Source organism: Bos mutus, chromosome 20, assembly GCF_027580195.1.
Source record: "Bos mutus isolate GX-2022 chromosome 20, NWIPB_WYAK_1.1, whole genome shotgun sequence".
In the NCBI taxonomy this organism is placed as follows: Eukaryota; Metazoa; Chordata; class Mammalia; order Artiodactyla; family Bovidae; genus Bos; species Bos mutus.
The window spans coordinates 67,468,908-67,482,251 of NC_091636.1; the positions used below are offsets into that span (position 1 = coordinate 67,468,908).

The 13,344-nt window shown below is 45.4% G+C and overlaps 1 protein-coding gene across 2 annotated transcripts in view; it reads right to left on the reverse strand.

Annotated features, from left to right (window-relative positions):
- The window catches only part of ICE1 (interactor of little elongation complex ELL subunit 1), a 63,940-nt gene that overhangs the window by 2,290 nt on the left and 48,306 nt on the right, over positions 1-13,344 (reverse strand). For both annotated transcript variants that reach the window (XM_070357751.1, XM_070357753.1), the window contains 4 exons: positions 13,008-13,168; positions 10,030-10,220; positions 8,108-8,214; positions 1,281-1,379 (listed from right to left, as the gene is read on the reverse strand). In XM_070357751.1, coding sequence (XP_070213852.1) covers positions 1,281-1,379; positions 8,108-8,214; positions 10,030-10,220; positions 13,008-13,168 — 558 coding nt within the window. The remainder of the gene's footprint in view (positions 1-1,280; positions 1,380-8,107; positions 8,215-10,029; positions 10,221-13,007; positions 13,169-13,344) is intronic.

The following is a 13,344-nucleotide window of genomic DNA, read 5'->3' on the forward strand; positions in this document are numbered from 1 at the left end:
GTGTTTACAAATAAACATCACAAAACCCACAGGTTCAGATGGTGATGCTGCAGATGCAGGTAGCGCTGCACCAGCTTAAGAGTCACTTTCCCGTTGAGAAGGGGACACAAGACTAAAACAAAAGGCCTAACAGAGGAGTCACACAGGGTGTGAAAGCCACTGTGATGAGCAGGAGTGCGTGCACGGCTGTGGCTCTGGCCTCAGGCCTGGCTGTGAGCTGGCAGCACTATCCAGCTCGAGGTTTCTCCTGGGGCGTCAGCTTCCTGAGCATAATGCAGTCAGCGCCGCCTGGGAGGGCTGTCCAGGGACCCCGTGCTGCACTGGCGGCAGGCCCGAGTGAGTCCCCTCGAGCCTCCTTCTGCTAGGAAATGTCTGAGCTGGCGGCTCTGGGGACAGTCCCTCAGCCACTCTCCAGCAACTCTAAGATGACAACACCCCATCTAGATGGGAAGGGAACACGGTCCAGACGGGAGGGGAACATGGTCCAGATGGGAGGGGAGCACCATCTAGCGCAAAGGGAACACTCTCACGGGCATTATCTCAGCAGATCAAAGAGAAGTTCTCAGCAGCTCAACCTGCCGAGCCTCACCCTGAAAGAGGACAATCTAGAGGTTAAGCTCATCTGGGACACAGATTTCAGATGTCACTGTGCGCTCCTGATGGAATCCTGATGGAAGTGGCATCACCCCTTGATGGCACAGTATTCAAATAAAAACGAGAGGGACTCACTGCTTCAAAGGGTCACTTTTTGAGTTTTAAGCTCTTCCCAAATAAGACTATAAAATTACATGCTCTGCGGTATGCACATTAAAGGAATTAGGGAGCGTGAAGACTGGCTCAGAGGTTTCCAGTCTCCGAGCTATCCCGGGTGCTCTGGACGGACACCCAGGCCGCAGTGGAGCTGCTGCTTCACACGGGTGACCCCACTTATCATCAGGACACACCTTCAGCCGGGCACGTGGGGGCAGCGGGGGTCACGGGGCGGCATGAAGCCAGAGCCGACGGCTGCTGAGACAGAATGCCAGCACCAGGTCAGAAAGAGTCCCTTCCTCCTTAGGGGTTCACTGCCCAAGGGCATGAGCGGCGAACACGCAAACTGCAGGAAACCCACACAGGTTCTAATCCCGGTGCTGAGAGCACGGGCAGAGTCTGGCTTCGTCAAACTCATGCCCGAGCAGTGGGAGACGCGCAGAGCACGGCACATGGTTAAGAACACGAGAGAGACTGGATGAGAGGAATGCAAATGATCTGAAAGTAAGCGTGATAGACAGAAGCTGTACCTTCATCCTGGGCATGCTGGATAAACATACCAATCACCGTACTAATGTTCTTCACCGCAGACGGGAACCCTTCCTTCAAACCCAACTGACCTAAACGACCTAGAGGGGAAAAAAAAAAACGGTAAACAACCTTCGGTTAAATGCTAACTTTTCATAAGAATTTAAAACTTATGTTTTCTTTTGTTCAACATTATGTGCACTGAGCTTCAGGATCTGAAACCGGGTGGTTGCTGCTGCTGTTGGTTTAGTCGCTTAGTCGTGTCTGACTCTTTTGAGACCCCATGGACTGTAGCCCGCCAGGTTCCTCTGTCCATGGGCTTCTTGAGGCAAGAACACTGGAGTGGGCTGCCATTCCCTTCTCCAGGGGGTCTTCCTAACCCAGGGATGGAACCCGGGTCTCCTGCATTGCAGGTGGGGTCTTTACTGCCGAGCCACCAGAAAGCCCAGTGTCAAAGAAGTACACCCACAGTTACTCCAACAGGCTATTAAAGTACTCCTCTCATCAACTACAGATCTGTACGAGACCGGATTTTTTCCAAATACCTCAACCAAAATAATGTACAGCCACAAGAGAACGCAAAGCAGCTATGGGAAACCAGACAGTGAAGAGGCTCTCGACAAGATACGGTTCCATTCTATTTTTGTTTGGAAACAGCTGTTTTTCATTAAAAATGCCATTTACAACTACTAGTATCATTTTATTAATTTCCAATGAATAGCCAGAATTTTTTTAAAGTCTGAGCATGAGTTCTAATTTCAACTACAGTCACTGACACACAAAACCTGGGCTGACAACAGCTCTTTGGGGGTCTCACCAGGACAATGCTCCTCGCTGGGCCGCGACTCAACTGGGGGCACCAGCCTGCTCCAGAGCGGGACACCTCCCTCCCCCAGGGCCAGGCTGCATGGCCTGACCCCTTGCACGGGAGGGGGTTCTGGTGCACGGGAGGGGGTTCTGGTGCACGGGAGGGGGTTCTTGGGCGAGCCCTGGATGTCGCTGGGCCCAGGGCCCCTTCCCGCGCTCTTGTGGCTATGTTACCTTGCGCGGGCACCACTGTGCCCACCTGCTTTCTCAGTACTACAGACAGCCCGCAGGCTTGTACGTGAACCAGTCTACTTGCCCCTCTGTGTTAGACACGGAGAAACTGAGGCACGGGGTACCACAGGAGCTCTGTCACTCTGTATCCCCTGTAGGGGCTCACAGTGCTGGTCACATGCACCCTGAGCACTGCGACAGACACAGCCCTCCAGGAAATTCCTTCTACCAGGGACTCCCCGGATAAGGCCTAACCCGGGGTGAAACTGTAAACATCTGGATCATGTCTCAGGCAGTCTTTCACTGAGGCTGAAAAGTAACGGACTTCAGAGATGAGAAAGGTCAAGGCACCGTCACTCTTAAATACCTCCTTGCATGAGGTCAAAGTGCTAAGCGCCCGTCCCCAGCCCTGTCCTCTGAGGCCATCTATGAGGAGTGTTCAGTGCACGACTCACAGCAGAGAAAGGGGTAGGGTGCATGCCTCCACAGCTGTGGGACCATGTGGCTGTGTCCCCAGGAAACACATTGGCTTCCCTGGTGGCTCAGTGGTAAAGAATCCGCCTGCCAATGCAGGAAATGTGGGTTCAATCCCTGGGTTGGGAAAACTCCCTGAAGAAAAGAATGGCAACCCGCTCCAGTGTTCTTGCCTGGAGAATCCCATGGACAGAGGAGCCTTGTGGGCTACCGTCTATGGGGTCGCAAAGAGTTGACCACGACTGAGCAACTACACCATCACCACCAGATAACACCTGACTGCATTATATTGGATCCTTTTCTTTTAATTAAAGATGCTTAATGAATTGGGTTTTAGAAGCTATCTATCAGAGTAAATCAGAGATACAGTAAGAGGAACTCATGAGTCTGAGGTATATGGTTTAGGACTTAACACTTGCACATATGATGACCTGACAAAGATGATGGACAAATCTACTAAGAGATAGGAAGAAAAGTACCCCCACGGAAGGAATGTGGGTGAGTCCAAGGCAACTAGGCCACAATGAAATTCAAGTAAGAAACATGGAGGTGATCTCAGATCAAAGACAACATTTTCCACACTCAGGGAGGCCTGAGGAGAGCTGACGGTCACAGGGAATGTGGCCTAGTCTAAAGGGCAGGGCTCAGAGCTGGAGAGTCACCCAGAGCTCTCTGTCACGGTTTTATACGCAGGTATGGTAAGGAAAGGATGCATTCGTTAAGACAGTTCCACAGAAAAGCTGAACGACGTGGCAAGACCCTGGACAGAAATCAAGCGGGACTGCCTACTGCAGGAAACGTGCAACCCTGGCAGGAGGAACAGGGCCGTCTGAGCTCGGGGCTCCGCTGACCCCAGCCAGGCCGTTTAAGAGTCAGAACACTCTGGGGGCAGCAAGTGGTATAACGTGGCTCTATACGCCCCTGTGTCCAGCGGAGGCCGACTTCCGGCCTTGCTCCACTCCCTTTCGACTCAGGACCTCAGACGCGCTCACCTCTCCCCACACCCCAGCTCTGCCAGGCTCTCTGGTCCTCCAGAGCCCTGGGCTCCACTGGCATTCAGGCAGGTTAATAACCAGGCATGCCCACGGCGTGTGCTCACGGTGGTGTTTACACCCCAACCCTGCACCGATGGCTCTGGATCGTCCTGCTTTATTTCCCAAGGAGCAGAAAACCCACTGGGATTTACACATTTAGAGTTAAGAATACAGACGATTCCTGTTTCATGAACGCCTGCTGTGTGACTTCATTTATTATTATGAAGTCATACTAACCAACTTAATTATTCGGTAAATTCTTTAGTAAATGTCAGCTTCAGAAACTGTTAAGATGCTTCTCCAATGCTTTCTTCTCAAGAAACGGCTCAAACTCCACCTGAGATGAGTGCACGGGAAGGACAGCACCTGTCCCGCCCTCAAGGTCTCACAGGATTCCGCCCCGTCCCCAGACTGGGCCTCACCGGTGCCCAGCCCCAGCCCCCAAGCTAAGGAAGCCCCCAGCACCCGCTGTGCACGGGGGTCAGGAGAGCCTTCAGTGCCAACAGACACCGAGCGAAGCTCACTGAGGTCCTCCTGGAACAGCCCGGCGGCCCCCTGCCCTCTGCACACCAGCCTTTCAGGCACGTGAGCTCTACCTGCGCTGGTCCTCCTGAGACACGCAGCGTTCACAGTGTTCGCAGGTAGGCTGGACTCTCTTATTTTCCACATGACACTTGCTTCCTCATTACCCTCCCTTTGAACTACATTTACTTCTACGTTATCGTTTTATTATACAGTACTGTTAACTACATATTAATTATACATTATTAATTACTCCTCTGGGCTTCCCTGTGCTCAGACAGTAAAGAATCTACCTGCAGTGTGGGAGACCGGGGTTCGATCCCTGGGTTTGGAAGATCCCCTGGAGCAGGGCATGTCAACCCACCCCAGTATTCTTGCCTGGAGAGAGTATTCTTGCATGGACAGAGGAGCCGGGTTGGCTACAGTCCATGGGGTCACAAAGAGACGGAAATGAATTATTCCTATAAGATACACAATTGCATTATACGTCACTTTTAATTATATAAATGTACATATATTACTCTAATATATCATCAAATCTTATGAACTATCTTCTCAAGTGTTAGTTGCTCAGTCATGTCCAACTCTTTAACCCCAAGGACTATAGTCCGCCAGCCTCCTCTGTGCATGGGATTCTCTAGGCACGGAGGAGAATTCTCAAGAGGTATGAACAATTCTTCTTGAATCCGTAAGAGAAGCTGCTACTGCAACCAGGGTTTCCAGACACACTGATGCCGTCATGTGACGGCTAGAAACGCAGCTACTGGCCTGTCCGTGTTCTGGTGGCCCCGCCTGGGACACTGATCTCACAAGCTCAGGAGAGCCGTGCCCTAAGAAGCCATCTCCACTCCCACACCTCCATGCTTTCCTATTTGGAATCTCAACTCCAAGTATATGTTGGGTTATCTCCAGTGAAAATTAGTAGATGTCCATGTTGAAACCAGGCTGTTGTCAGGACTCAGCTTATATATTCATTTACAACGTTCCTATGTTTGCAGGTGAATATGCACAGTGCATGTTAGCAGACACAGCAACAAAATCAGTCGGAGCTATTATATTTCTTACTGTGATCCACTTACAAGACTGATTTACATGACTTAAAAATTCTTAAACCTCATTTCAAATGGTATTATCTTTGAGTTTTAATTAAATGCCAAAGATACAGAGAATGAGACTTCTTCAACTCTTTGTGACCCCATGGACTGCAGCACGCCAGGCCTCCCTGTCCTTCACCATCTAACTGAGCTTGTCCAAACTCATGTCCATTGAACCAGTAATGCCATCCAGCCGTTTCCTCCTCTGTCGTGCCCTTCTCCTCCTGCCTTCAATCTTTTCCAGCATCAGGGTCTTTTCCAATGAGTCAGTTCTTCACATCAGGTGGCCAAAGTATTGGAGCTTCAGCTTCAGCATCAATCCTTCCAAAGAATATTCAGGACTGACTCCCTTTAGGATTTACTGGTTGGATCTCAGTGCAGTCCAAGGAACTCTCAAGAGTCGTCTCCAACACCACAGTTCAAAAGCATCAATTCTTCCGTGCTCAGCTTTCTTCACAGACCGACTCTCACATCCATACATGACCACTGGAAAAACCATATCCTTGACTAGACGGACCTTTGTCGGCAATGTAATGTCTCTGCTTTTTAATATGCTGTCTAGGTTGGTTATAGCTTTTCTTCCAAGGAGCAAGAGTCTTTTAATTTCATGGCTGTAGTCACCACCTGCAGGGACTTTGGAGACCAGGAAAATAAATCTGTCACTGTTTCCACTGTTTCTCCATCTATTTGCCATGAAGTGATGAGACCCGATGCCATGATCTTAGTTTTTTGAATGTTTTAAGCCAACTTTTTTACTCTCCTCTTTCACCTTCATCAAGAGTCTCTTTAGTTCCTCTTCACTTTCTGCCATAGGGTGGTATCATCTGTGTATCTGCTGCTGCTGCTGCTAAGTTGCTTCAGTCGTGTTCGACTCTGTGCAACCCCATAGACGGCAGCCCACCAGGCTCCTCCGTCCCTGGGCTTCTCCAGGCAAGAATACTAGAGTGGGTTGCCATTTCCTTCTCCAGTGCATGAAAGTGAAAAGTGAAAGTGAAGTCACTCAGTCGTGTCCAACTCTCAGCAACCCCATCAACTGCAGCCTACCAGGCTCCTTCGCCCATGGGATTTTCCAGGCAAGAGCACTGGCGTGGGGTGCCACTGCCTTCTCTGCTGCATATCTGAGGTTATTTATTGATATTTCTCCCTGCAATCTTGATTCCAGCTTGTGCTTCATCTAGCCCAGTATTTTGCATTATGTACTCTGCATATAAGTTAAATAAGCAGGGTGACAATATACAGCCTTGATTTACTCCTTTTCCTATTTGGAACCAGTCTGTTGTTCCATGACCAGTTCTAACTGGTGCTTCTTGACCTGCATACAGATATCTCAGGAGGCAGGTTAAGGTGATCTGGTATTCCCATCTCTTCAATAATTTTTCAGTTTGTTGTGATCCACACAGTCAAAGGATTTAGTATAGTCAATGAAGCAGAAGTAGATGTTTTTTCTCTTGCTTTTTCTACGATCCAAAAATGTTGGCAATTTGATCCCTGGTTCTTCTGTCTTTTCTAAGTCCAGCCTGACCATCTGGAAATTCTCGGTTCACGTACTATTGAAGCCTAGCTTGGAGAATTTTGAGCATTATTTTGCTAGCGTGTGAAATGAGTGCAATTGTGTGGTAGTTTGTACATTCTTTGGCATTGCCTTTCTTTGGGATTGGAATGAAAACTGACTTTTTCCAGTCCTGTAGCCACTGTTGAGTTCTCCAAATTTGCTGACATATTGAGTGCAGCACTTTAACAGCATCATCTTTTAGGATTTGAAATAGCTCAACTGGAATTCCATGACCTCCACTAGCTTTGTTCACAGTGATGTTTCGTAAGGCCCACGTGACTTCACACTCCAAGATGTCTGTTTAGTCATGATAACTACCTTCAACGACCTGAAGGGCCCTGACACAGCAATTGGGTGAACCCAGTTTTGTTTGCTCCCAGGAGATGAATACATGGCAGAGAGTCAGTTCATAGTAAAGACAGCCTTCTAATAATGAATATATCGTATCAATGATAATGAAATAACATAAGGAATGGAGAGCAGTTTGTCAGAGATGTGGCATAAAAAGGAAGAAAATAAGTCAAAGTGAAAAATAAAGACTTGTAAGGTGCAAAGGAAGCAGCAGAACTAAAGGGTCACTGAGGTCCTCTTTAGACCTGAGATTAAAAACGATGTTTCATTTAAAATATTTTTAAGCAATGATTTAATTTGTGTATATTCAGCTTAGAATTGTAGAAACAAAATAAAACTAGTTCCAATCATGGAAGCACATCGTCATCCTTACTGAGCAAGTTCCAAAAAAAAGGGTGAAAGTAGGGAAGATATACTTATTTTATAAATCAAATTAGACTACAACTTATAGCAATTTATGTATCCTGCTATGTATATGTGTATATCTGTCTGTATATTAAAATTAGTATCTGAGAATCAAGAGTTCAATTATAAATAAAATGTACTAACAAGAAAAAGCTTGACTCTCTGACAAAGTTGAATAAAATGTTAACTTATAAAGAGAATGAGTAATGAAAATTAATTTAGTGCAAAAGTACCTACTCTAATGGCTATAAGGTCAGTCATAGTGAAGTTTCAGTCAACATTTATCATTATTCCACACGTACTCTCCCACCAAGATAGCATCAATAACAAGAACAAATTCAGTACAAGAGACAGCTCACCGATGAGCCTCAGTACTGACGCTACGATGATATCGGGAGTGTAGGCGACGTTCGCATGTCCTTTCCTATACTTTATCCACTTATCCATTACAGGCCACAGCTCCTTGCTGCAAAATAAAAACAAATATAGACATGTATGTATGTAAGTATGCATGCCCACCATGGCTCAAATATTAAGAACCTATCTAAAAATGGTGCATAAGTGACAATCCCTGAAGAAGAGGAACTTCTAAAGATGTAGCATTTTTGGCTAACAATAGAACAGACTCTGAAAACTGAGACTTTCCAACTATTCAGGATCTCAGTGCGCAAAGTGGCTTTAAAAAAGCTGCAAACACCCGTGCTGGCATCTTTATTCTGTGTAAACCCTTTTCACAAGGCAAAGTACCCAGTATCGTCCCCAAGCTGCAGAACTGGAAGCAGCAGAGTCTGGATTTTTATGTGGACCATCTAGACATCAGGAGGACCTGTGTTCTAGAAGCCTTGTTTCCCAGTTAGGAACAAGGACAGGCTGTATTTCATAAAAAGAACTAAACCAGAGGAAATGAACCACAGTTAACAGGGATTAAAGAAACTTTCTACTGATCAGTGGCAATTTCTCTTTGCTTTCTCGTTTCAAAAATGTATTAACTTCTTACATAGCATTTATAACATTAGAAAAGTTTAATACAGACAAATGAAAGGAAAATGTAAATTAAAAGCACCCCAAATAACACACTGTCAGGTAACTATCATTCTTTTATTTTGGGGCTTTGCCTTCCACACACGTCTATGCCTACATTTATATAAAAAACACGGACAGAGTGACCACAGAGCTCAGGAATCAGGGTCACAAGCGGCTTAGGCAGAGATCCTGCTATCCGCCCCTCTGCCCACTCCACTAGTGGGGACCCTGGATGAGGCGCCTCTCCCTGGCACCGCCCGCAGTGGTCTCACCTTTCCCCGGGAGGAGGGCCCTGCCCCCAGCTCCTAGGAAGAGGGGACCGGGGGTGGCCTCTCGCTTGTCATCACACAGCACGGAACAGATGGCCCTGGCACTTTCTTAGTAACAGACTACAAAACAACTTTCATCTCAACACATACAGATCTATGTAGTACGGCTCTGAATTCTACAATGGCTGTACCTCATTATACAGACATCCCAGAATTAGTGATCTGTTGCTTGACATTTAGATGTATCATCTTTTTCCAGTATTAGGAGAAAACAAGAACAAGTTTCCACAGGATATCAAGATACATGCTATCAATCCTTTGGGGACTCCTTTTCAATGTCATAAGCCCCTTTAAACCAGCCTTTCTCAGTCAGGGTTGTAAGAAAATTAAGGTTATATTTAACCATGGAACAATTATAAATACTTGACTATTTTTCCATTCTCCAAATATGCTGCATAGTTGATGCACAGAGAAAAGTTAGCTCATTACGCAAAACAGATGCCTGAGCGTATCAGACTCTGTTCTCTCCTGCAACCCCAGTGAGAAGAGCCGCCAATGTAGAATCCTGAACAGCCTTGTTCCTATGGCCCTTCCATAGCACCTGAACGTTAAGACAGTGATCACGGCATTCCACCTACACGTACTCGCTGAGCGCCTCGCTTGTGTAGGCACAGGTCTCCACATGCTGGGGAGGCCAGGGAACCAAAGGCCCCCCACTCATGAGACTCATTTCCCATTGGGAGAGAGACAGTAATGAGAGAATACAATGAAAAGTAGTGAAAGGTACCATAAAAAAAAAGCGAGGGGATGTCACAGCTACACTGGCATTTTACGAGCAGTTTTATTAATTCCTATCCAAATCAAAATGTGCATTCTAAACAGTTCAGCTGCCTTAAAAGCAAAAATGATTCAAACCACAACTCGGCAATCGCTGAAAGGACTGCTTGACAATACAAATAGTCCAGCCTGAGTCAGGAAAGCAGCCGTACCTGATGATGTTGTCGTGCGTCCAGACCCACTTCTGATGGCAGCAGAGCAGGTCGATGGCACATACGTACTCCCAAGTGCTGTCACTCAGGTCTTCCCCAAACCTCACACTGGGCTGAAATTCTGTTTTTGGACATAACTGTATGGTCAAAAGCAGCTTAGAAACCATGAAGCCAACATCTACAGGTGCATTCTGGCAAATAAAGGGAAAAAAAAGGGAATTTAGAATTTCAAATGCAATGCATCTTCTATGGGTAATCTTAAAGCACGTAACGAGCATCAGATGAATCATCATGTAACTTTAAAAGACACCCTTTGAAAGCTGGATTTTGAAGAGGGAACTGTGTTTACCTAGGCATAGCACCTGTCCTAAATGATTATGCAATAGCGGCAGAGAGGCCAGATAAAAAGCTCCAGGCACAATGCAGAAGCCAGCCAGGCTAGAAAAGACTCCGCAATCCACATAGGAATGCCAAGTTTCATTAACTCAAATCAGAGAATTAAAGTTACAAATAAAAAAAGTTTTTAATATTTAAAAAGTTCTTTAATAAACTCATTTGGCCATCTCTCTGACCGTATGTATCAACCTGCTTTTTCCAGAAATTAAAAAAACTGAACAAGACTGCTGCACTAGAGTCTTTCGTCTGCCTCCTTTTACAGCTGTGCGCTGTCCGGGTGTCTTTCCACGTTCTGAGTGCAGAGAGACTTTCAGCTTGCCTCTCGCTGCTGAGCAGGGTCACACCACGGTCTGGATACACCAAAGCACGGATACACCACGGTTTGTCCTTTCACCTACTGAAGACGTGTGGGTCACTTACAGCTTTAGGCTACAGTTAATAACGCTGCTTTGGACATTTCTGTAGAAGCCTTTTTGTGGACATAAACTTGAATTCCCTTAGGTTCACACCCAGCCGTGGATTTATAATGTTCTTCTCTTTCTTCAGTTTTTTTTTTTTTTATTGGGTTTTGTGATTTAAACTGAACAAGGAGCTTTCAATCTCTGATGCCTGAAAAAGACTGGAATTAATTGGTTCTTTAAAGATAAGATTTAATGTTCGGGTGACATCTATACACCCTTCTTGTATACTAAGTTTCCAATTATCTTTTCAGCCTTTTGTAACTGAAAACTGGCTTACTGCAGTGTTCGACCCTGAAGCCAACTGTGACGTGTGTATACCGCTAAGCGGCCGCCCGGGTCTAGGGCTGCCTCTGTGGCGCTGCAGGCAGCAATCTTCTCATTTTTCACCCTCTGTCTCTACTCACAACTCCTCTCATCCTGAAATCTTGAATATTTTTTGCTTTGCTCTTTTTATAGTCATCTGAACTGAGTTATCTGTTTTATTAGCATTTTTTTAAAGGCAGTGGTTTTTTTTTCATTCTCAACTTTATTACTGTTCCTTTATCACATTCTTTCTTCCCTAGATTCCTTCTCAAATTTTTAATTTTCAAGATGGTTATCAAAGAACTTTGTTTCTGTGTTTAATACTGAAGACATTTAAACTACCGCAGTGAGTGTGAGTCTTCCAAAAACGAGAGGTCTCTGCTAATGCAGGGTTCCAGATACTGCGATTTTACTTTGAGTTTCTGTTTGTTCACAGACCGTCCAGAGACTGTGCATCTCAATCTCTGGGAAATTTTTATACAATTTTTAAATCATTTATGTCTAATTTTACCAAATCATTACCAGACAATTTTGAGTGTAGAATATTTACTTTTTAAAAATTAAGGTTCTTGTGTGGCCAAATCTATGACTGCTTTTGCAAATGTCACAGACACGAAAAATAGCCTTCATCCAGTTTACTTTTTTGTTGTTGATTGTGCTATCTCTCTACTTACTTTTGAGTATCACACCTGTGGAGTTCTGTAAGAGAATATGGACGTCTTAGACTATAATGGTATTTCCCCCCCAGGTATTTCTCTCTCTTTTTTAAATAACTTTGAGTTTATATTTTTATTTGATATGATACAAATAAAATACACTTATTAAAATTCTCCCTTCTTCGTTAATCATGGCTTTTACCACCCTATCCTATCTAGCTTCACCCTGAAGGCTGGAGGAGGAGACCCCCAGGGCACAAGCGGGAGGATTCAGCAGGGGAGGGTGCACAGGTAACCACAGAGGGCGGGACGCACCCCGGAGGGCTCTGCTAGCCGCCAAGGGAGCACAATCAGATGGGACCTCACACAACACACTCTAGACTGTGGAAGTGGGCTGATGGAGGGCTGACTGCAGACCCGCTGTTTAAGACTTCCCTAACTTTTTATCCACCAAGCCCTTCCCTTTTCTAAGGAAACTGAAGTCTAGTTGACAGTAACACCAGAAAGCGCTGAAAAGGAAAGCATGATGGCACATAAGCACCGTCCACAGGCGTGAGCCAGCCTCCTTCTAAAAAGGACAGTAATACCGTCCTAAAAAAGGCAGAACAGAGTGAAAATCAACCTGTCACTGACTTCAGTGCCTCTTCAATACCTCTTCTTATAGTGTATCACTATCAATTCAGCACCCAGGGATTCTCATTAGAGAAAATCTATGAAAAGAACACCAATCTACATATTATATTAGCACATCAGTCACTAAAGAAAATAAAAGACAGCACATAATACTCCAAAAACTACAAATTTCATCAATTGGGAAGAAGAACACAGATTACATTCAGAAAAATCATCAAAGGAAGGAGTTGGGATCTCAATTTTCTCACCTAAGTACCACGTGTAGAAGCAGCGGTCTGCATCTTCTCGGGGCCCCTACATATATTAAGCACGCGTATGGATTTCACCAGCGGCAAATTAGTACCCAAGATAAACTCTGCTCAGTGGACATACTTAATGAACAAAATGCACAAGCTTAGACTAAAATGGTATTCTGAAGGATCTAATATGAAGAATAATAGCTCTAAAATGCTCACGAACACAAAACCAAATAAAACATTTATATAAGGTCTATGTGTACATTATTGCACAAAATAAAAAGAAACCTCACCTTCTCCCAATTGAGGAAGGCACGCAAACAGTTCAGAACTTCTCCCTTGGCGCGCTGCCTGGCTACCAACTGCATCGCCTTATTAATCACCGACTGAGAGATAAATACATCATGCCACATGTTTGCAATGAACAAAGTCAATTTCTCAGACTCTGGAAAATCTATGAGAAAGAAAACAAGATAATAAACCTTCATGTCTGATTAAGTGAGTAAATTACAAAGCAAGAACATATTTAAACAATGCCACGGTGCGCAGCAAGGCCGCCTACACCTGAAGAAGAGGTGGCCCCCATGAGGCCGCAGCCCCAGCTGCCTCAAATCCACTCTGTCCCTCCCG